The sequence below is a fragment of the Myotis lucifugus genome, unplaced genomic scaffold (assembly GCF_000147115.1).
Source record: "Myotis lucifugus unplaced genomic scaffold, Myoluc2.0 scaffold_616, whole genome shotgun sequence".
Lineage (NCBI taxonomy): Eukaryota > Metazoa > Chordata > Mammalia > Chiroptera > Vespertilionidae > Myotis > Myotis lucifugus.
In genome coordinates, this window is record NW_005871664.1 from 216,388 (window position 1) to 238,737 (window position 22,350).

The 22,350-nt window shown below is 51.6% G+C and overlaps 1 protein-coding gene across 1 annotated transcript in view; it reads left to right on the forward strand.

Moving 5' to 3' along the window:
- MPRIP (myosin phosphatase Rho interacting protein) overlaps nucleotides 1-20,732 on the forward strand; it is a 192,493-nt gene extending 171,761 nt beyond the window's left edge. Inside the window, exons 19-25 of the mRNA XM_023746019.1 lie at nucleotides 3,033-3,150; nucleotides 4,388-4,547; nucleotides 5,701-5,820; nucleotides 6,641-6,727; nucleotides 7,400-7,562; nucleotides 12,290-12,375; nucleotides 16,145-20,732. Of these exons, the coding sequence (XP_023601787.1) occupies nucleotides 3,033-3,150; nucleotides 4,388-4,547; nucleotides 5,701-5,820; nucleotides 6,641-6,727; nucleotides 7,400-7,562; nucleotides 12,290-12,375; nucleotides 16,145-16,216 (806 nt within the window). The 3' untranslated portion in view covers nucleotides 16,217-20,732. The remainder of the gene's footprint in view (nucleotides 1-3,032; nucleotides 3,151-4,387; nucleotides 4,548-5,700; nucleotides 5,821-6,640; nucleotides 6,728-7,399; nucleotides 7,563-12,289; nucleotides 12,376-16,144) is intronic.
- The last annotated feature ends 1,618 nt before the right edge of the window (nucleotides 20,733-22,350 follow it).

A 22,350-nucleotide genomic window follows, 5' to 3' on the forward strand; every position in this document is an offset into this window, starting at 1 on the left:
AGGTGAGCAGTTAGGAGCCAGTGGTCCCAGATTGTGAGAGGGATATCATCCCCCAAGGGTCCCGGATTGGAGAGGGTGCAGGCTAGGCTGAGGGGACCCCCACCCCCCGTGCATGAATTTTGTGCACTGGGCCTCTAGTGTGTGTGTGTGTGTGTGTGTGTGTGTGTGTGTGTACGATTGAGCAGCAGGCTGCGTGGGGCAACCAGGCCGGCAGGGGGGTTAGTGAGGGGCAACCAAACAACCAAGCAGCAGGCAGCATGGGGTGACCAGGCCTCCAGGGGGGTTAGTGAGGGGAGACCAAATGACCGAACAGCAGGCTGCATGGGGCGCAGAGAGGAAGGAAGAGGGAGAGAGAGGTAGAAACATCAATGATGAGAGAGAATCATGCCCCCCACTGGGGATTGAGCCCACAACCTGGGCATGTGCCCTTGACCAGACTCAAACCTGGGACCCTTCAGTCTGTAGGCCGACACTCTATCCACCGAGCCAAACCAGGTAGGGCTAGGAAGCTGTTTATCTTTCTTCAATCTTAAATGTTAGCTTTGCTGGGTAGAGTAGCCTTGGTTGTAAGTCCTTTCTTTTCATCACTTTGAATATTTTGTGCTAATCCCTCTGGTCTGAAATGTTTCTGTTGAGAAATCAGGTGACAGTCTTATGGAAACTCCCTTGTAGGTAACTGTCTTTGTCTTGCTGCTTTTAGAACTCTAATTTTGTCTTAACCTTTTCCATTTTAATTATGATATGTCTTGGTGTGGGCCTCTGTGGCTTCATCTTGGTTGGGACTCTGTGCTTCCTGTACTTGCGTGACATTTTCTTTCACCAGGTTAGGGAAGTTTTCAATCTTTATTTCTTCAAATAGGTTCTCAATGCCTTGCTCTCTCCCTTGTCGTTCTGGTACCCCCATGATACAAATGTTATTATGCTTGTTGTTGTCTCAGAGGTTCCTTAAACTATCCTCATTTTTTGTTGTTGCTTTGTTTGAATGTTTTCTGCTACCTTGTCTTTCAAATTGCTGATTTGGTCCTCTGCTTCATCTAACCCCGTTGATTCCTTCTAGTATATTCTTCATTTTAGATATTATATTCTTCATTTCTGCCTGCTTCAATTTTATGATTTCTACATCCTTTTTTATGTTCGCTATCTCTTTAAGTTCTCACTGAGTTCATCCATTCTTCCCCTAGGTTCTTTGAGCATCTTTATAACCATTGTTTTGAACTCTTTATCTGGTAGATTGCTTATCTCCATTTCTTTATAGTTTGTTTTTGTTTTGTTTTTTGCCTGGAGATTTCTCCTGTTATTTTATTGGGGCATGTTTCTTTGTCTCCCCTTTGGCTGGTTTTCTATATCAGTGGTTGTCATCCAGTGGTCCACAGACCACTGGTGGTCCATGAGGTCCGAAAGGTTGGCGACCGCTGTTCTATATTTTATGTTGTTTGTGTGTGTTGGGTAAATCTGCTAGGCCTTGCGGTTGGTATGGTGGCCTTACATAGCAGGTGCCCTGTGGGGCTCAATGGCATCGTCTCCCTGGTTACCTGATCTAGGTGCTCCAGAAATGTGCCTTTTATGGAATACGTGGGCCTTCCTGTTGCAGTTGAGTCTTGGATTATTGTTGGCCCATTCATGGGTGGAGTTATGAGGATCAACCCCAACCACAGTGTACCAGCTACTGTGCGTGGGCTGGCCCCACACAGCAGGATTTGCCCAGCAACATCTTTTGTTTGCCAAGATCTCCCTCTGCGTGGTCCGGTGTGTTTGTTCTGGGGCCTTTGGGAGGGAGGGACTCTGCTGCAGGTCAATGTCAGGGCAGTCTGGCCACCAGGAGAGTCTGCACCGAGGCCAGGCTGGCCACAACTAGCTGACTCTTCTGCAGGCATGAGCTCTGCAGGACAGGGAGTCCGGGGAATGGGTTCGTGCACTCCCCCAGGCTGTATGGAGGGGAGTGTCCACCCAGGAAAGATGGCTTCTGTAAGCTGTGTGTACTGGCCCTTGGAGAGGATGCCTGGGTTTCTAATGGGCTCTTTTCTCTCCCTGGCAGACAGAGTCCCAACTGATTTTCATAGCCAGGTTTTATGTGGGCCCCTCTTCCTGGTCTGTACAGGGGAGCCTGGCATGGGGTTGCTGACCCTCCCTAGCACTCAGCCCCTCTGGGGAAAAGGCTCTGAGCTGCCCTCAGTGCCCATGAGGTGCTCCTCAGAGGGACCTCTACAGCTGAGAGAGCCCTTCGACTCTCAGTGGCCAACATGTGAGCAGGGCCACCCTTTTTGCGTCTCTGCCCTTCCTGCGAGCCTGACGTGGTTTCTCGTGTAAATCCTTGGTTATGAGACTTCTGTTCAGCTAGTTTTCAGTTGGTTATTCAGGTTTATTGTTCTGTAATTTAATTATAATTCCAGTTTGGACCAGGGAGGATGTGAAGTAGCTTGCATCTACTCTGCCACTATCTTGGATCCCCCAAGAAAATAATTCTTTGACAATTCTCTCTGCATAAAAGGCTGGTGTAAGGAGCTCTTTCAGATCTTGCAAGCCTAGAGCCAGCCCTCCAGCTCTCTGTGGCCACCAACACGCCCAGTTACATGTGAGCAGCTATCCCAGCTTCCTCAGTCCCATTAGGGGCTTTTGACCTCTGCCCAGAGTTGCCTGTAACATCAGAGTACAAAGATTTTGTAGCTTCTACCTGGCAAAGAGCTTTGTCACAGAGCCGGTGCGCTCTTTCTGAGAACTCACAGTGCCCTCGGTTTCGAGTTGCCCTCTTTATGTCATTGTACTTGACGGTGGTCTATTATTCTAGTACCCAGGAAGAAACACACTAACCTGGAAGCTTGCTTGGGTTGTAAACTCAGGCTTGAATTAACACTTATTTAATCAGTTTGGTGTTCATTTAACATCAAAAGAACAAATGAACCTGCATCCACCCTGAGAATGGGTTTTGGGAGAGGCCAGCCCGACTGCCGATAGGTGAAGCATTAGCTGTGGGGAACTGTCATATCTGTCTGGCCACCCAGCCTTAGTGCTGACGCCTGTGCCCTTGCCTGCAGCTATCGAAGCCATGAAGAACGCCCACCGGGAGGAGATGGAGCGTGAGTTGGAGAAGAGCCAGCGGTCCCAGATCAGCAGCATCAACTCGGACATCGAGGCCCTGCGGCGGCAGTATCTGTACGTCGGCTTCCTGCCCTCGGGAGGGTGGGGATAGCCCTTCAGGGGGGAATCGGTGCCTTTCCGGTGTGTTTGTGGGAGCCACACAGAGACAGGGCCTGAGGTGGCATTGGTGGAGGCCCTGGCACTGAGGGGCTGGGCTAAGTGCCTGTGAGGCTCAGCAAGCCACTGGCTCTGGTGGCCCCCGTGGGTGTCTTGTCACTAAAAAACAAACACAGAAACTAATTACTAAAGAATAAGGTGTAAAAAGGAGATGGTATAACTACTGGCCGCTTTTCAGGACTGATCTCAGGCTGTCCGGGATTTATTCTCTCCATCAGCTGCTGCTGCCTGAGCAGCGAGGGGGGAGGAATCTGGTCTAGGGCCTGTGTCTGATGCTTCATGCTGTGCATGGGGAGGTGGCCATGCTCCTCCATTTCAGAGAAGCGTGTGGGCTGGCTCCCTTTGCCTACGCAAGAGACTGGAGGGCCTGCAGCAGCGTAGCTGCTCTGATTTTTCCCCTCGTGGAGCTCACGCCACTTGGAGCCTTGAATTGGTTGCTGCGAGAGCCCTGCAGAGCTAGCCTTTGCCAGGATCTTTGTGATGTAAAAGAACCAGGGTCCCTGCCTCTTCCAGGCTCCTGCTCAGGGCTGAGAGGGCCCAGGGCAGTCAGGCTGGCTGAGGGGTGGCACCCTGTGGACTGCGGTCATACTCGTCTGGACTAGAGAGGTGACAGGTCCGCAGGGCTGGGCGACTTGCCCTGAGGCTCCTCCTTGTGCCACCAGTGGGAGATGGAGCCCTTCCCGAGGAGCCCACGGTGACAGGAATAACACTGCCAGGCTTTGGTTTTTATGGGTCAGGAGAGCCTGGTACTGGGTTATTAGGCACAGATTGCCTCAAAAGTTACTGCCGAAAACAAATTACAAGCCTGACTTCGCTCAGAAGTAGGACATGAGTAAATGAGCTTTCTCCTGCCTTCACAAGAGAAGTGTTTTCTGTGGGCTATTGAGTTATTTGAAAGAAGACCAGAGAAGGACACAGAATAGATTTTTATGAACCTGAAGTACTTTTTAAGTTTTCTCTTACTTAGCTGGGTACAAACTTTCTGAGACAACAAAAATGCTAGGGCGGTTCTCTGTTGCTCAACAGTTTTCCTGTTGTCTCGTCATCCCTCAAGCTTCACAGGGGGGACCCGGACCCTTGTGGGGCCTGGGCCTGGGCCTGGGGGAGGGCAGAGGAGTGAGGTGCCTCTCCGCAGGGAGGAGCTGCAGTCAGTGCAGCGGGAGCTGGAGGTGCTCTCGGAGCAGTACTCGCAGAAGTGCCTGGAGAACGCCCACCTGGCCCAGGCGCTGGAGGCCGAGCGGCAGGCCCTGCGGCAGTGCCAGCGCGAGAACCAGGAGCTCAATGCCCATAATCAGGTGAGCCCACAGCCAAGGGAGCCCAGGTTCGAGCTGGGAGCCAGGCCTCTCCAGCGTGTGGGGGGACGCTCACTGCAGGCGGGGAGCTGTGACAGCCGCTGCAGGAACTGCTGTTTACATTGGAACTCTGCTCACAGGGTGCTGGTGGGGGGCTGCTGGCTCGCCTCCCGTGGCTCAGGTTCTTCTCCTGAGCGTCTGAATTTCTGCTTCATCATCGCTGGGCAGGGCCTGGCAGGGTTATCACACCGTCTGGGTCTCCCATCCCCAAGGCTCAGACTTGTGTTTAAGTGTCTCCCAGTCAAGACCATACACTGCTCACATTTATTTTTGTCAGAGCGTTTTCAAAATTTGCCTGCTTCTCAGAAAATTGGGGTACATTTAAAGTCCTGGCTAATGGACAGGCTTGAGGTGGGTTAAGTGTGACAAAAGCTCTGTGAGTACCAAACTGGGGCTCCAACCTCCTGACTCACCACTCATCTCCCCAGGCCAGCGGGTCTCAACCTGTGGGTCGCGAACAATGAAAATACATCCTGCATATCAGATATTTACATTACGATTCATAACAGTAGCAACATTACAGTTATGAAGTAGCAACGAAAATAATTTTATGGTTGGGGGTCACCACAACATGAGGAACTGTATTAAAGGGTCACGGCATTAGGAAGGTTGAGAACCACTGCCCCAGGCACTGAGCAGCCATGTGTTGGCCTGGCTCAGGCTCAAGACCTCCACAGGCCTGTGGCCACCGTGTGAGGGCACTCCGACTGGGCTGGTTCCGCTTAGTCACTGCAGTGTCCTGAGATTGAAAGAAGGTACAGGAAGTGAGCAGGAGGACCTAATCTTGTAGAAACTCAAATGGGACCAGCCGTGAAACAGATGAGCACTCCTTACAGTGATACAAGGGGTCCGGGATAATGAAATCCAGCTGCATGGCTCTGTAAAACACTACCGAGCCCACACTTAACAGCTTTTACAGGGATGGGAACGGCAGGCTGTTACACTGCACATAGTAGCTCTAACATGCAGTTGTGTGCACAAGCACTGCTCATGCTGCATAGTGTTGTGAGAAAGAACCTCTCTTGGTTGTGTCGTGTGATTGCAGCCCCCAAGAATCTCTGCTGAGCGTCCCTGTTTTGTTGTTGCTATCCCCCAGGAGCTGAACAACCGCCTGGCTGCGGAGATCGCCCGGTTACGGACACTGCTGACAGGGGACGCTGGTGGGGAGGCTGCTGGCTTGCCTCTCACGCAGGGCAAGGATGCCTATGAGTTAGAGGTACTGCTCAGAGCCAGGCCCCCTCTTTGCCCAGCTCTGTACTGCAGAAGCCCTAAGAGGGGACCAAGGAGTGGCCCATAGCTTACAGAATCATTCCAGGCTGAGTCCTGGAGGCAGCAAGAGGGACAGAACATGGAAAGATCCAAATCACCCAGGACAGCAGGAGAAAACAGTTAGCTTCCAGGCAGCATGGGACCCAGGGGAGAGGGGGGACCCCTGGAGAGACCAGGGGGCCTTTAACCCCATCCTCACTCAACTACCCTCCTCCCTCTGTTTCTGCCACACCTCAAACAATGACCACCTGAAATGAAACGTTTAATAACTATGTGGACACTGTAGCTGCTTGAGACTCTGTAAAACTATTATTCAAGATCAGGTAGGTTCATCTTAAGCTAAAATGATTGATTTTTATGTATAAGACATCCTTTTATGAAAGCACTTAGATTTCTTCCCATTCAATTAAAATTTCATCATGAAAATATCTCCCACTAAATGATGTGGAAGAGGCAGAGTGCATTCAACAAGGTTCCAGCAGGACCCCTTCACGGACCCTCGCAGGCTTAGTCCCAGGAAACCGCAGTGGCCCCCGGGCTGAGGAAGAGGGGGCCCAGGTCTAGGAGTTGCAGCAATTCTTTTCTTACTATTTCTGTATGTTATCAGTGTTTCAACTTTATTTGCTGGCATTTTCAATTGCAAATTGGTGAGAATGAGAAAAAAATTGTCTACTCCTCAGTGTGTGGAGGGGAGTTCTCTGCTCAACTTTCAGTCTTTGCTCTTTCTTGCTCCTGAATGTCAGTCCCTAATTGCCCTCTCATTCTAGGTTTTATTGCGAGTCAAGGAATCAGAAATACAGTACCTAAAACAGGAGATCAGCTCTCTCAAGGATGAGCTACAGACAGCATTGCGGGTATGGGCACACCGCCGCAGGGTTGGATCTGCAGAATGGGCTGGTGGGGGAGGTGTAGGGACACGTGTCTCACAGAGGTCCCTATGCTCAGCAAGTATCTTAGGCTGTTCTAGAGTAGATTTTATTTTCATGAGGAATGTGGTCTGATACTTGAGTTCTCTGAAAAACCAGCCTTCATGCAGGCACCGTAAAAATGAGGCGCCCCCGGTCTTGCTGTGTCCTTGTTCTCCCTGCCTTCTTTGTGCTTTGTGACACGGTGAGACCTGAGAGAGATGTCATCCTGGGAAGTGAGAGTGTGGCCAGCTGCCGTCCCCTCCAGGGCATTCTTGGAATCAGAAGAGATGCCAGGATCCCTGAGGGAATCTAAGACAGAGGGGGTTCCAGGCTGACGTCATAGGGTGGTCCTTGGGGGTTAGGTTGCAGCCTGCACCCTGCCTGCACCTACAGCAGCCCCGGCGATCCTGTGCTGTGTTCAGAGTGAGTCTCGGCCCTGCCTCTTTTAGTTTGTGTCTAGTTTCTGCCTTTGGAAGAACAGGCAGGGCCCACCTGCCAACCTGCCTCCTCCTCTGCCAATGACATTCCTCAGTCAGTCCCCAGAAGTGTTCCAGCCCCAGCGAGACAGACCTCCTGGCCTGGTTGTCACCACCGTTGGTCTGTCCTTTTCTTCTCAAGGACAAGAAGTATGCCAGTGACAAGTACAAGGACATCTACAAGGAGCTCAGCATCGTGCGGGCAAAGGCCGACTGCGACATCAGCAGGTTGAAAGAGCAGCTGAAAACAGCCACGGAAGCACTGGGTGACAAGTCCCCCGAGAGCACCCCTGTGGCAGGATATGGTGAGCTCCTCCTGCTCTGGTTGTGACGCGGTCACTTGGGGGCTTTGTTCATAGAGTTACTGGGACTTAAGTCAAAGCAGAGAATTGGTTTTCATTTTTCTGATTTTAGACTTATATTTCCTTGCAACGGGGTGCAGCCCGAGGGGTGCTGGTCCGTGGATATGGCCGGTGCCTGGGGGAAAAACTTTTCCTGTAGGTGCACTGGTGGCAGGCATTGTGCTGACTGCTCTGAGGGGCAGCCACATGGCATTTATTTTTATTGTAATGACATGGTGTGTTTTCCATTTTCCTAACGAACTCAACAGTTTGGTGGAAGAGGCTCCCCCTAATTGCTTGATCCTGGAGTTTTACCATAAAATCTGCAGAAGGCCATGGGAGGAGGAGCCAAGGAGGGTGCTCCCTGCTGAAAGATGTCCTAGCTCACTAATACCCAAGAAATTTAACTTTTTCCTCTCGTCTACCAAGCATTCATGATAGCGACAGTATTGATGGATGGGTGGAGAAAAGTCGCTTGCATTGCTGCTGGAAGGATAAGGTAGCACTTTCTGGAAGGCAGTGAAGCAATATGTAGCAAAATTTAAAATCAAACTATAGGCTGACTCTGGTAGCAGTGGCTGCTGCTCAGGGGAGCCCCAGGCAGCCAGGAGACAGAGAAGAGGACAGAACTAGGGGAGAACATGTGCATTTGGTGACCTACCAATTCAACTTCTGGAAAAAGCAAGTGCATGGCACGTGCCAGCAAGATGTCTAGCACTGTGTACAGGAGCAAACCCTGACTCCACCGGACAGTCCCCTCGTCCTCAAACAGAGTTCTATCAGCCATGACGTCACGACACAATGGAATGCAATGCAGTTCTTAAAGGAGGTCAGGTAAAGGGGCCTCTGGTGAGGATGGTGGCGTAGGTGACTGCGGATCCCCTCCCACAACCATATCAAACCACAGTTGAACTACAGAACAGCCATTATTCAGAACCGCCTGCAATCTAACTGAACAGAAGCCCTGTAAATAAAGATATAAGGACGCCACATTGAGACTGGTAGGACGGGCAGAGATGCAGAAGGGGCAGGACCCACACCCACTTGTGGCGGTTCAGTATTGGGAGGGATATCTCAGTTTTGCAGGTGCCCCTGAGGAGTGAGGGGTCCCAGCCCCTCCAGGCTCTCAGACCCAGGGTTCCAGAGCTAGAAAGAGAAGCCTCATAACTTCCAGCCGTGGAAACCAGTGGGGATGGTGGCTGAGTGAGATGGAGGCTGCTAAAGTCCCGAGTATTCTTAAAGGGCCCAAACAGACTTACTCAAACTCACTCACTCTGAACTCCATTGCTGGGGCAGCAGCTCGAACGGTGCCAGGACATATGGGAAGGACCTGAATTGTTTGGCTTTGGGGCTAGAGTTGGAGGGGCAGCTTTGTTCCACACAGAACTGCTGGCCGAGGCCATTGTTCCTTAGCTCAGGCCTCCCTCCACAGAGCCGGCAGGCTTGCACCATATCTGCGCTTCCTCCATCTGGCAGTTCCCCTCCCCCGGTGATTCCCTGAGACCCTACCCCACCCCATCTGCAAGTCCACCCTAGCTGTTTCCAGTAGCTTTTCCATAGAAACGGCCTGTTTTGGCTCATGATGCAGACTTTGCTAAAGAGTCTCAAAAGTTCACCAACACCAAACAGCAGTATCTGGCCTCAGCGTGCCCCATACCTCTTGCTCAGTGGCCCCATGCATGGTACTGGCCACAGCTGGCCCGGCTGTGCAGCATGGTCTCTCCAGGCACCTCCAGCCCAGCACAAGCAGTAGCTCTCTGCACATCACTCTACAGCTCCTGCCAAGTGGCCCCGGCAGGGCACAGGTGACAGCTGATCTGGACCTGCATGTCCCAGGAGGCCCCAGCGCCAGTGCAGCTGGTAGTCCTCTTAAGACCACACTGGAGCAACACCCTACCATCTCCACAGGCAACACACACAAGGGGAGGACTCATTAGGCACCAGAACCCTGCTGCAGCAAGTCTCGCTCTGTGGAGTTGGCCCCTGCACAGCAACTCCTCTGCTGTAGTCCCAGCCAGTCCTCACAGCCCAATCAGAACAGCAAAAAGAAAAAGGAATCCAAAAAAATTAGGATAGTATAAGCAGCCTCTGGGACAATGTCAAGCATACATCACGTCATGGGCGCCAGAGGGGGAGCGAGAGCGAGAGCACACAGAATGGAAAACCTGCTTGAAAAAAGGACAGGAAGCTTCCCCCTACCTGGTGAAGGAAACAAACATACAGGTCCAGGAGGCACAGAGAGTCCCCCAACAAGATGACTCCAAAGAGGCCCACATCAAGACACACCCATCATTAAAATGCCAGTTGTTAAAGACAAAGAGAATCCTAGAAGCAGCAAGAGAATCAGTTAATTTCAAGGGAGCTCCCATACAACTGTCAGCTGATTTCTCAACAGCAACTTTCCAGGCCAGAAGGGAGAGGCAAGAAATATTCATAGTGATGAAAAGCAAGAAGCTACAACTAAGATTACTCTACCCAGCAAAGCTCTCATTTCATTTGGAATTGAGGGACAGATAAAGAGCTTCCTAGGCAAGAAAAAGCTAAAGGAGTTCATCACCACCAAACCAGTGTTACAAGAAATGTTAAAGGGTCTTCTTTAAGAAGAAAAAAAAAAACATAAAAGTGTAATAAAATGGCAATAAATACATACCTATCAGTAATTTAAGTACAAATTGATTAAATCAAAAGACATACAGTGACTGAATGGATAACAAAACAAGAGCCTTACATATTCTGTCTACAAGAAACTTCAGATTGAATGACACACATACAAACTGAAAATAAAGGTATAGAAAAGCTATTTCATGAAAATGGAAACGAAAAAGGAAAAAGCTGTGGTAGCAATACTTATACCAGACATAATAGACTTTAAAACAAAGGCTGTAACAAGAGACAAAGAGGGACCCAGCAAGTCTACTTCTGGGTATTTATCTGAAGAAATACAAAACACTAACTCGAAAAGACATGCATTCAGATGTCTATTGCAGCATTATGTACAGTAGCCAAGCCGTGGAAGCAACCTCAGTGTCCATCAGTGGATGAGCAGATAAAGAGGTAGTGCCAACATAGTGCAATATGACTCAGCCATGAAAAAGAATGGAATCTTGCCATCTGCATCAACATAGATGGACCTAGAGGGTATTATGCTGAATGAAATAAGTCAGACAGAGAAAGTCAAATTCCATATGATTTCACTTATATGTGGAATCTAAAAAATAAAGGAATGAATAAACTTAACAGAAACAGACTCATAGATACAGAGACCATTTTGATGGTTGCCAGTTGGGAGAGGGGGTTTGGGGGTGGGTGAAAAGGGACGGGATTAAGAAGTACAAATTGGTAGTTACAGGATAGTCACGGGATGTGACGTATAGTATAGAGAAGAGTCAATAATATTGTCATAACTGTGCATGGTGACAGATGGGTACTAGATTTATTGAGCTGATCACGTCATAAATTACAGAATGTCTGCTGGGTTGAACACCTGAAACATGCAATGTACATTAACCAAAGTTAAAAGATAAAAAGATCAGGCAGATCTTTTGTTTTGACATGGACAGAGATCAATAAATATATTTTTAAGAAAAATACACACAAGCCCTAGCCGGTTTGGCTCAGTGGATAGAGCGTCGACCTGCGGAGTGAAAGGTCCCGGGTTCGATTCCAATTAGGGGCATGTACCTCGGTTGCAGGCACATCCCCAGTAGGGGGTGTGCAGGAGGCAGCTGATCGATGTTTCTCTCTCATTGATGTTTATAACTCTCTATCCCTCCCCCCTCCTCTCTGTAAAAAATCAATAAAAAAAAAATTTTTTTTAAAGAAAAGAAAAACACACACAAGACATATGGTATGACCCAATGTATATCTGTTTTAAGTAGTCATTTTATTTATTTTTTGTTGTTAATCTTCACCTGAGGATATTTTTTCCTTTTTTTTTAGAGAGAGTAGAAGGGAGGAGAAGTGGGGAGGGAAAGAGAGAGAAACATCGATGTGAGAGAGACACATCAATTGGTTGCCTCCTGCATATAACCCAACAAGGGCCGGGATCGAACCTGCAACCCAGGTACACGCCGTTGACCAGGAATCAAACCTGTGACTCTTCTGAGTGTGGGCTAACCTCTGAGCAACACTGGCCAGGGCTTAAGTCATCATTTTTAAGAACTCTAAAGAACTGCGCACCAGACTGCCAGTGGTGGTTGTCCTGGAGGAGTGGCTTATGAGAAGGAGTTGGTCCTGGGATCTCAGAAGAAAGGTGGGATAAATGACTAATGGGGACTGTTGGTCTGCTCCGTGGGTCAGGGGCTCCAGAGTGCGGTGCCCACCCACCCACATAGCATGGCTTCGCCTGCAGTCAGTCCCACACTGGGGAAAATTTTTTTTAAATCCTCACTCGATATTTTTCCATTTTAGAGAGAGTGGAAGAGAGAGAGAAAAACAGAGAGAAACACTGATGTGAAAGAAACACATCAACTGGTTGCCTCCTGCATGGGCCTGGAGCAGGGCCAGGAAGGAGCCTGCAACCGAGGTATGTGCCCTTGACCGGAATCGAACCCAGGACCCTTCAGTTTGCAGGCCGATGCTCTATCCACTGAGCCAGACTGGCTAGGACTCAGCCTGGGAAATTTTTAAAGTTCTAGTCTGGTTCCAGAGGGCTCTAGAAAACAAAGTAATGGGTCTACTTGTTCCTTCAGATATAATGAAATCTAAAAGCAACCCTGACTTCTTGAAAAAGGACAGATCCTCTGTCAGTCGGCAACTCAGAAACATCAGGTCCAAGGTGAGTCTGGGACCCAGCCCGGGTGTGTGGGGCTCAAGATGCTGGGAAGAGGAGCAGGAGTCCGAGCCCACGACAGGCAGCAGCAGGGGGTCCCCAGGTCCCAGAACATGCCTAGCCCCCACGATGGCCCTTGCTGGGCCAGTTCTGGTGGCTTCGGGCTTCAGGGGTCCTTTGTGCAGCAGTGGAACCAACTCCTACCGTGACCGTCAAAGGGCCTGGGGTGGAGTAAATCCCAGCATGGACCTCCAGGGCCAGATTCCACCTGTCCCCACCTGTCCCCTCCTGGTGCGGCCCCTCCTGTCTGCAGTTTGTTGCACACCCTAGTTTAGTGCTGACGCTGCCTGCCTTTGAGAAAGGAAGCCGCCTGCACCCTCCCCTCAGCCTCACAGTGCAAATCCCCAGCATCCATTCCCTGCCCCGTGCGCCTCTCCAGGGCAGGGCGGGCAGGGGTGGGAGTTGAGCATGTTGCATTCGGGATTTATTGAGTGTGTCTTACTGTTTGCTCTTTCCTCTGACAGTCCGTAATTGAGCAGGTCTCATGGGATAACTGAAACGAGCCCGCTTCCAGGTCCCTTGTCATGTAGGTAAACCACCTCTCAGCATCCACCCACCCGCCGCCTGCCGAGGGCGCTGCCTGCATGCACGGCTCACACCTCCATAGCAAGCTCCTTGTTCCCTGTGCCTTTATTATTCCTGCTGCCGCAGCGAGCACAGACACAGTCCCAGGGGCGTGTCTCTGACCTGTTCTGGGAGTTCACTGGCACTATAACCTCCTAAGAGAGTTGACCCCGGCACTGGGGAGCTCCCCTCCCAGCGTGGCGAGCGGCCCACAGAGCCAATACCGTGGGGGGCTCGCGCCCGGTCAGCATGCATGCTGAATGCTCTGCACTCCACACTCTCTAGAGAACCCTCTTGCCCAGAAGCCACTGCCACACAGTCTCCCAGTGCTGCAGAGCCCCCTCCGGCGTACGGCCAGGCCGAGACGGCCCTGTGGGATGTGCGGGGGGAGCTGATCTCAGGTGGAACAGGGACCCAGCTCAGTAGAGCAGGAGGATCACGTGTTCCTGGGGTGCTCTACCAGCACACTTTCTAGCAAAGCAAAAGCTTTTCCCTGGGTCCCGGTAAATACAGTGCCATACGAGGAGGAGGTGGGGAGGCAGGAGACATAGTAGTCTGCTTAGCGATGACCAGGACAGGGGACCCAGCCTGGGCACCCAGTCTTCACAGGAGGGCACATCCCTCGCTCTAGTCTGGAGTGCTCAGTGGCTTGGCTGGTGTAACCTCTTACTCCCTGGTGAGGAGGCCTGGGCAGCAGGAAGACCTGGTCGGGCCGGGTTCATGGGGACACTGGTGTGGCCTCAGGCCCCCCGCCCTGGAGCCAGCGCCTTTGCTGGCTGAGAGGCCCCGCCCGGGCTGGGGAAGAGGCTGCTCCTAGGAAGAGCTTTGGAAAACCCATGTCTGTTAGACTCAGTTTGCTTTTGTTTATTCTTCTACAGTCATGAGCCACTTGGGACCAAATGCAGTTTAGGTTTAATTGAAAACTTAGTTTGGGCTTTTTTATTTAAACATGAAAAATATTTTTTAGCAAAAGGAAAACTTGTTCTTGGTTTATGGTTTTCTCACTGAAGATTCTACTCATTTGAGGCTTAACTGCAGCTACTGGGTTCCCTGCGCCTGTCAATAATGGGCAACAAGAAGCTTCTGCCAGGCCCTTCTGGGGAAGCGTGCTGCATGTGCCCACCTGGCAGGGTGGGTGGGGTGGGGGAACCCCTGGGCTCTGGACAAAAGGCCAGAAAATCACTGACAAGGCCTTTGTCCACGAGGCCTTTGCAGCAGGGCACACTGGGAACCTGTCAGGCTGGCCAGGAGCTAGCTGTTCGGGCTCCCAGAGCCCGTCTGAGCCCACAGGGGGCTTGGCCGTGTTTTCAGAATAGGAAGCAGGCCCTTGTGTGAAGGCAGTCCTGCTGCCCAAGAGGGAGGAGGGGCCGTGGGGTGTCCTCGAGGACTCCTGTGGTCCCAGGCACGAGGGCGTGCTGCTCCTCTCCCACGGTTCCCGCCGCTGCATCTGCAGACACCCTGCCTCCACGGGCATGAGGTCATCTAGAAACTGCATCTGTCACTGGTGCTTCTGATATGGGATCTGACGTGTATGGATTTGTATCTTTCATTCATGCTGTTTCTGCATTGTCCCTCACACAGAAGTGTGACATCTCAGCACCATAAAGTCAAAGCAAGCTTGTTGCTTAAGAACAGCCAGCTTTTCTGGGATTGCAGCTAGAAAGCACCTTCCCCAGGGGCCTCTGGAGACCGTCTGGTGGTGTCAGTGTGGGGTCATGGAAGTATCCCGCGAAGGATTGGCCCTGTGGGAGAATGAGCCCCAAGGGAGCCAGCACCCGAGGGCCTTCCTCTGGGGTTGGAGATGGACCTTTAACATCTGGAGTGTGCACGGTGCGTGGCCTTGGGCCTGCTGTAGCCTCAGGCTGCCCATCATGCTACTGCTCCCTGCCTTCCTGTCCCTAGCACAGCAGGGGCTGTCCCTGGGGTCTGAGGAGTGGAGTGCACTGCTGCCTCACGGGAAAGTCCCAGCTGGGGCAGAGCTGTGTGGCCAGCACAGCACCACCCTGAGACCGGCTCTGCACACAGCAGCTCCTGACGGGAGAAGAGCCTCGAGAGCAGGAAGCCCGGGTGGGGTGGGATGGGGGTCGGTCCTCACCCTCTGCCCTGCTCAGCGGCCACTTCATGCCCCTCACCACTGCTCACACAGAGGCCCGTCTGGACAGGAGTTTCAGAAAGGTCAGCAGCAGCACCCTTCACTTAAAAGAAAATCACTCATTTACACACACACAGCTCCACAGGGTAGCAGCATGCAGAGCTGTTCTGGGCGAAACGGGACAGCAGGGCCCACCCACTCCCTCAAACTCTGAAGGAAGCTGGGTCCCCAGATTCTCACCACACCCGCTCTGAAGCTTCAGGCTGGACTCTCCAGGCCCCAGGACCCACCCCAGTTCTGGCTGAAGCTGGTGGCTCCCCTGCACCTGCGCCCGGCCACCTGGCTCCTGTCTTGTGAGGCCTGGGCTTTTGTCACCTCCAGCCAGGGAGCTGGGCAACGGCAGCTCTGGGCCTGATGAGGTTTGCGGCAAGATCAGAGGCAGCTAAGGAGCCCAGCCCATCTCGCCGGGGCTGGAACTCCATCCCTTTCCTCATCCAGAAATTAAATCTTTGGGGAAAGCCTCCAAGAGTAGTGTCACTCACATCAGGCCCCACAGATGGACACTTTCCCAGGGTCCCACAAGAAGGGTATTGGTTTCACATTTGAGAATCTTAGTAGCTATGTTGACATGCTCCCAGATCCCTCGATAGTAAATGCAGCAGGGTTCCCCTCAGGGAGGGCGAGGAGCCGCGCTCCACCGTGGTGCTCCAGAGGCTCTGGTCGTCCCGCACGAGGCCTTGGTAGACGGCAGGTTCACGGTCGGGAGAAGGATGTAGACGGGTGGTTTTCTAGTTCTTGGCACAATCTTCTCCTGGCTGAATCGGTCTGATCGCTGCTTCCCTAAAGAGCCCTAAGCTCAGAATTCATCTTCTATGCTCATGGACTTGTTTTTCTGATTTTTTTTCCTTTCTCATCCAGATAACACATCTCACAGGAGACGGGCTCTCCTTAGCATGCCCACTAATCTCTGAGGACCTCCCCACCCTACCCCTGCCTGTGCTGCGGCTGGCACCCAGCACGGGGACTGAGTTTAACTGTTTTCTCCTGCTCTCCACCCAGAGTCTGAAGGAAGGCCTGACGGTGCAGGAACGCCTGAAGCTCTTTGAATCCAGGGACTTGAAGAAAGATTGACTGTGTCCCGTTCAATTTGAACACACACCCTTCCCAGCTTGTGGCTGCACAACCCGAATGCTACTTTCCGTCTGTACCTTTACTTTTTATTATTATTGTTATTATTGTCATTGTTAACTGTGGGTATGGATGCATGAGAGACAGGTTTATGGGTTGTTCACGCTGTTCCCCGCTGTGTTGATGGAACTTCCTGTTGTCTTTATCCAAGCTTGTTTCCATGGTGATCTACAGTAAGCCAAGGGGTGGAGAGGGCCATCTGCTTCAGCTGGCTCTGTGTTGGAATCCCTTCCCACTGTGGCCCGCCTCCCTCCCTCATGTCAGTATTAAGGCCCGGCAGCCGATAGATAAGCTAGCTCTGCCTCGTGAGCTGAGTGCACTGCGCGTGGCCCGCTCTGCCGCACGCTGGTCGCTTGGGGGGACAGCACTGGGTTGTGGTTTGGCTGGATCGCAGCCCTGACAGCTCGCTGGCCTGCAGGAGCTGGGCAGCCGGGTGCGGTGTGTGGCCTTGGCTCCACCTGTGAGCTTGGGAGGAGGCCAGCATTTGGTACCCGTCCCACTGATGCAGCTAGAACCACACCCGGGTGTTTGTGGTAAACTTTTCACAACCTTGAAGATGTCGGAACAGCTTTTCCTGGTTTTGTCTGTTTTTTATTAAATCTGGCACAAAACCCCACCCTCTCATTCCTTCCTACGCTCACTCTTTCCTTGGTCACCAGTCACCCTGTCTTTCCATAACTAGTTGGCTGTGGACCTGTGGCCTGGGGTTTCAGACTGCAATTGCAAATAATGATGAATTCCCTCTGAAAAGAAACCTCAGATGGCTTTGGAAAAGGCTAAGAGAAGACAAGACCCCTCTGTTAAGTCAGGAAGAAAGTGCAGAGGATGTCCAAATCAGATGGAAATTGCCCATTTTGTGTTCTTAACTCTAATTTAATTAATCTAAGGTCTGAAGAGTTCCCTTTTAGCATTTAGAAAACCTAAAGTAAACCTATACTAATAGTTCTGTTTTTTTAACAAGTTGAGTAAGACCTTTTTAACTACCACAAAACACTCTACAGCAGCGGTCGCCAACCTTTCGGACCTCCCGGACCCCCAGTGGCCCGCAGACCACTGGTTGGCGCCTGCTGCTGTACAGCACTTCTTGAAAAGATCGTAAATTGGAGTTTCTATTATGGACCCATGAAAACCATTAACCCTAAGAGGAGGAGTATAACACCAGGCGGGACCACTGCTGCCTTAGGAGCAAGGTGGGCCGCTGGGGTGGAGCCGGGCGCTGCCTCACGGCCGGGATCCGAGGCCAAGAGCCTGCTTTCGCTCTCTTAGTGCTCGAGCGGGGCTGACGGTCTCTGGGTGCACAGGGCTTGGGGGTGATTGTAGGGATCATCTTGCTCAGTTTCTAGATTAAAGGAGTGAGCCAGCTCATCTGGGAAGAGTCCTGAGAAGGCCCGGGCAAGAGCCCTTGTGTGTGTCTTCTCACGCGATAGACTCGGAGCTCTCTGCTGGCATGAGTCTGCCCTGCTCTCCAGTTTTAAGAGTCTTAACCCAAACCTGTCCATGTTTTTAAAAGTAAGAGAATGTTAGCTCTGTTTCCTAATCCTACCTACTGACATCCCTTGGGACGCAGATTCACGGTGTTTCTATAAAGGATTGTGACTTTCTGTGTCACGTGCAGGATTCCTGGAGTGCACAGAACTATGGGGACCCCTGTTTCCATGCACATCCTGGCTCTGCAGGCCGTCTGGGCACTGTGGCTTCGTGGCCTTCCTTCAGAGAACTCGCCCCCGAGGTTCTGGGCAGGTCACGCATGGAGTCCAGCTCCATCTGCCTCCAGACTGTGCTGGGAGGGTCTGAAATCTGTGATGCTTTTGAATAGGTCCAAAGAGCATTCACTTTGCTCATTTGTCCCTTGAGGTTAGGTCTCGGGAATCCTGGGAAGCAAACGTGTTGAGTGCAGCGTTTGGGAGTCAAAGGCAGAGGCCAGGGAAGACCTCTGGTCACTGCGGCCTCTGTAAGGGACCCTCCTGCTCACCCACTTGCTCTCCTGGGCCTGGTTCGAGCTGGGGTTACCAGGAAACAGGCTGGGAATGCTCAGCTGGCTGAGAAGCTGTCTCCTCTAACACAGGCTGGTCCCCCTGTAGCCTCCCACAGAGAGTGCGAGCTGCCTTGGCCTCGCTGAGTGTCCGTCCGTAGTGACAACTACGGGCAGGCCAAGCCAGGCCTGAGCCTCCTGCTGCTCGGTCCTGCTCTCCAGCTGGACAGCGCGCAGGACGGGAGCAAAGCGGCCTCACTCCGGCCTGCGTGTCCCCGGGCCCTGCCGCCAGCTCCGCTGTACAATGCCCTCTGTGTGCTCCGTGCAGGCACCAACCCCCAGGAAGAGTTCAGCCACCTAACCACTGAGGAAAGGAGCAGTGTGGAGGCAGGCCGCCCACAGGGGCTGTGGGAGGGGGAGTGGGGGATTGGGAGCCCGCTGCTCTGGGCTTCTGCTCCCAGCACGAACCAAGCAGTGGGAGTGTCCACACTTTCCCAGGAAGGAAAAGGAGACCGTGGGCCAGCCCCTCTCAGCTGTAACTATTCTCCTGTCCATGTGCACCCGCACCTGTGGTCTGTGAGCACCTGGAACATGTGGGACAAGCTCGTTAGTGGGAACAGTGTGACTGTGACAGACAGTCGTGCGAACACTGGCGTTAACTACAGGAGCACACGCGGCGGGCCCTCAGGCGCCCTGCAGCCTCCTGGCGGCAGTGGGCTGAGGCGGCAGAGAGCACTCTGCCACTAGAAACTGAGCTTGTGCACCAACGTGGCAGAAATGAGTTTGAATTTGTGGCAGGAAGTGGTGGCAGCCCTGGAGTGACAGGCGGCAGCCATGGTGGGAACGTGTGGGTTTGTCAAGAGCTAAGATCAGAAGCCCCTCCTTACGAGTCCGGCAAGTGGAAAGGCAGGGAGAACCGGGAAGGGCCCCAGGCTCTGGCTGGTGACGTGGAAGTTGTCACGCCACAGCGTCCAGACCTAGGCACCCGCTCACTGACCCAGCATCTGGGCACTGGGACCCGCACAGGCCACACACAGGAAGAGGGGACTGCAGTTTTTTAAAAACACAGTTGTGACTCTCAGTCTGCCTGAAAGAAATAAGGCCAGGAAACAAAATGGGCCTGAAAAGTACTTTGCATGGAGATGCATTTCTAATAACCGTCTCTCACCACAGAGGCAGATGGAGCCCTGAGAGGGAGCACGGTCCTTCCTGTCCCGGCTGCCGGGTGGTCCCCTAGCAAGTCTGTGTTAGACTCATCCCGAGGGTGAGCGGCACAGCGCCAGCCTGCCCCGCAGCGCCTGGAGGCTGGGCGCCACCCATGGCCTTTTCTCAGCTACACGTGACAAGGCGTGCTGGGTCGCTGCCCGCCCAGCGAGGAAGGTGCTGCGGGCACCAGTGTGTCCCGGACGCAGTGTGCCTCTGAGGAAAGGTTTTTCTCCCTCATTGCTGGTAACAACGGCTCCTACAGCCCAGGGCCCTTCAGCCTCGCAGCTTACAGCAGGGCCTGTGGCCTGATTGCAGGGAGGTGTAGGGGCTGTCTTTTCTGTTCCCTACCCGCTGATGCCTGCGTGATGCCTTCAGGCTCACCACATCCTCCGCACTCCCTCCCCAGTGTGTCTGAGTCTGAGACAGTTCTTCAGGGATTCAAAGCTGTTTTCAGTTAGAGTGAAAAGAATGCAACCCATCAACATTTATTTTTCCTGAAAATAAAATGTTCTCATCGTTGTCCTAAGGAGCCTTAGAATTTAACATTTCCCTTTAGAGACACAATTTCAAAAAACAGAGTTCAGTGACACCCCTTTATCACCAAAGGAAGGAGAAGGGAATTTAAGTATTTTCAGAGTTTTACAAAGGAGATGGATGTAGTGTTATACATAAAAAGTTTATTTCATAGGAAACTTGACATAAACCCAATATGGAAACTCACACGTCAATTTCTATCAAGTTCTGCCTTCTGGGAAAGACCCGGGCAGAACTTTTTCCCTTTTGAGAACCTAAGTTTCACGTATTCTTGCTTCTCTATAAAGTGCAGAGGCCTACCTTCGCTGAAGTCTTTCAACAGAAAGAATAGCTCAACACGACCACCCCGTGGGGGGCCCATCGAGCCCCCTCTCCTGTAGGTGCTCACGCAGGACTGTGTGACAACCTAAGCTCAGTGTGGCTCCAGTTTCCTTGTTTTAAAGCAGCTGTCTGTCTTCAAAATAACCTGTGCATTCTTCAGAGCAAGCAGTGTAAATACTAATCAGAAGTTACTATAGGAATTTTTGTGACAAAAAGGGATGTCTGTATACAACTAAGCAACATCACACTTGAAGATAGCGAGAACAGCTTTGGACAGCATTGAACCCCACCCAACATTTCGCTTTTAATGACTTTCTCAAAGCTTTGGTCATTGAACAGGTGGTTTTAAAGGCTGTATACAGTATCTACAATAATGATAACCCTGCACCCAAACATTGTTTTTCATTAAAAAACTCTGTAATACTTGTTCTTGGTAGAGCTATTTAAAATCCTGGAGGAAAATCAGAATAAAGAGCATGGTAGTTCCATCTTGACCAGATCCTTCTATGCAGTAACTTCAGACTTGTGTTGGGGTCCAGCCCCAACGGGTCCAGGGATCCCCAAAGGTGTGGACGGAGTCGGCGAAGAATGAATGACATGGAAACTGGGTTCAGTTCATCAGCATAGCGAGGTTCTCCCTCCAGGATCTCCAGCGAAGTTCTGGTCAGGATCTTCAACCAAGTTCTGGTGCCATGTTCTCTCGCTAGGTTCTCCAGGTTCTCCAGCCAGGTTCAGTCACCAGGTTCTTTTGCCATGTTCTGTCTAGGTTCTCCAGTGAAGTTCTGTAGCCAGGTTCTGTCCAGGATCTTTTGCCATGTTCTCTGGCTAGGTTCTGGTTAGGATCTGACGAGGTTCTGATGAGGGTCTGATCAGGAGCTGATGAGGTTCTGATGATGATCTGATGAGGAGCTGATGAGGAGCTGATGAGGTTGTGTTGTTTATTGTCTTGTTACATCCGTATTTATACCAGCCTATTTTAATCCTGTCAATTTCTATTACAAAGGTTAGGGCGTTTCTTATCTCCATTCCAGGGAGTAAAGATTATGTAGCTTAACTACCCGCCTGGCACTTAATTAAGGGGTTGTATCCCCTCCCTAACCTCAGGGAAAGATCCCCACCTGGGGAAACAACCTTTCTCGGAGAGGTGACCTTGGTTAAAACACATGGCACTAAGGAGAGCAAACATATTAAGAACAATATGCTATATATGCCAGGTCCCTTGAAACAAATGCTGTGCAGATGTTTCTTTCCTGCAGCGACTGTGTCAAGCAGCAAGGATGGACCGGCTTCCGGCAAATTCCCCCTTTTTTATTTTTTAAATGATAGCGCATGTAAATCAGTGGCCACCTCTCAGATTGGGCTGTTTAAGACTCGGAAGAAGACTGGCAAGTGATGACAGTGAGCATAGCTATACACATAGTGGATGGAGCGAACAAGGAGCCCGTTCCTGTAGAAGGTTGCTGGCCTCTTCAGTCAAGGGATTTCAGCTGTCCTTAAGTCGGGGGTTTGGTTGTCCTTGTTGATCTGGCTACGGGCAGCATCATTGGTGGTGGGCTTCCCGAAGTGTCAGCGAGTTGAAGGGCTGCATCAAAGGGTCCATCAGGGCGGTGCTTGATGGTGGTGTCAGTGTCCGGGGAGGAATCAGCTGTGCCCTCTGGGTCTGCCGATATGGATAATACCGGGGAGGAGGAGGATGAGGAGGAGATGGAGGGTGGTGTGACATAAGGTCAGATTAGATGGTCTGGAATCCACACAGGTGAGTCTGCATCCTGTGGAAATATACAAGCATCTCCTCTCCCCCAGGTTAAAAGTACATCAGGTCCCTTCCAGGCTCCTGTAAGTAAGTCTTTCCATTTGACGAAATAAGTGAGTTTCTGCTAAATGAAAGTTTCTTTTGCTGATTTACTCAGAGTCCTTGGACTTGGCTGAGAGAGTAGCTTCCACTTCTTGATTTTCTACCATCTGTTGAGCCTCAGTTGTTAACTTCTTCAGCTGACCCCATGTTGGCACCTCAGTCCCTTGCATAGCCTTTCTTTTCTTCTTT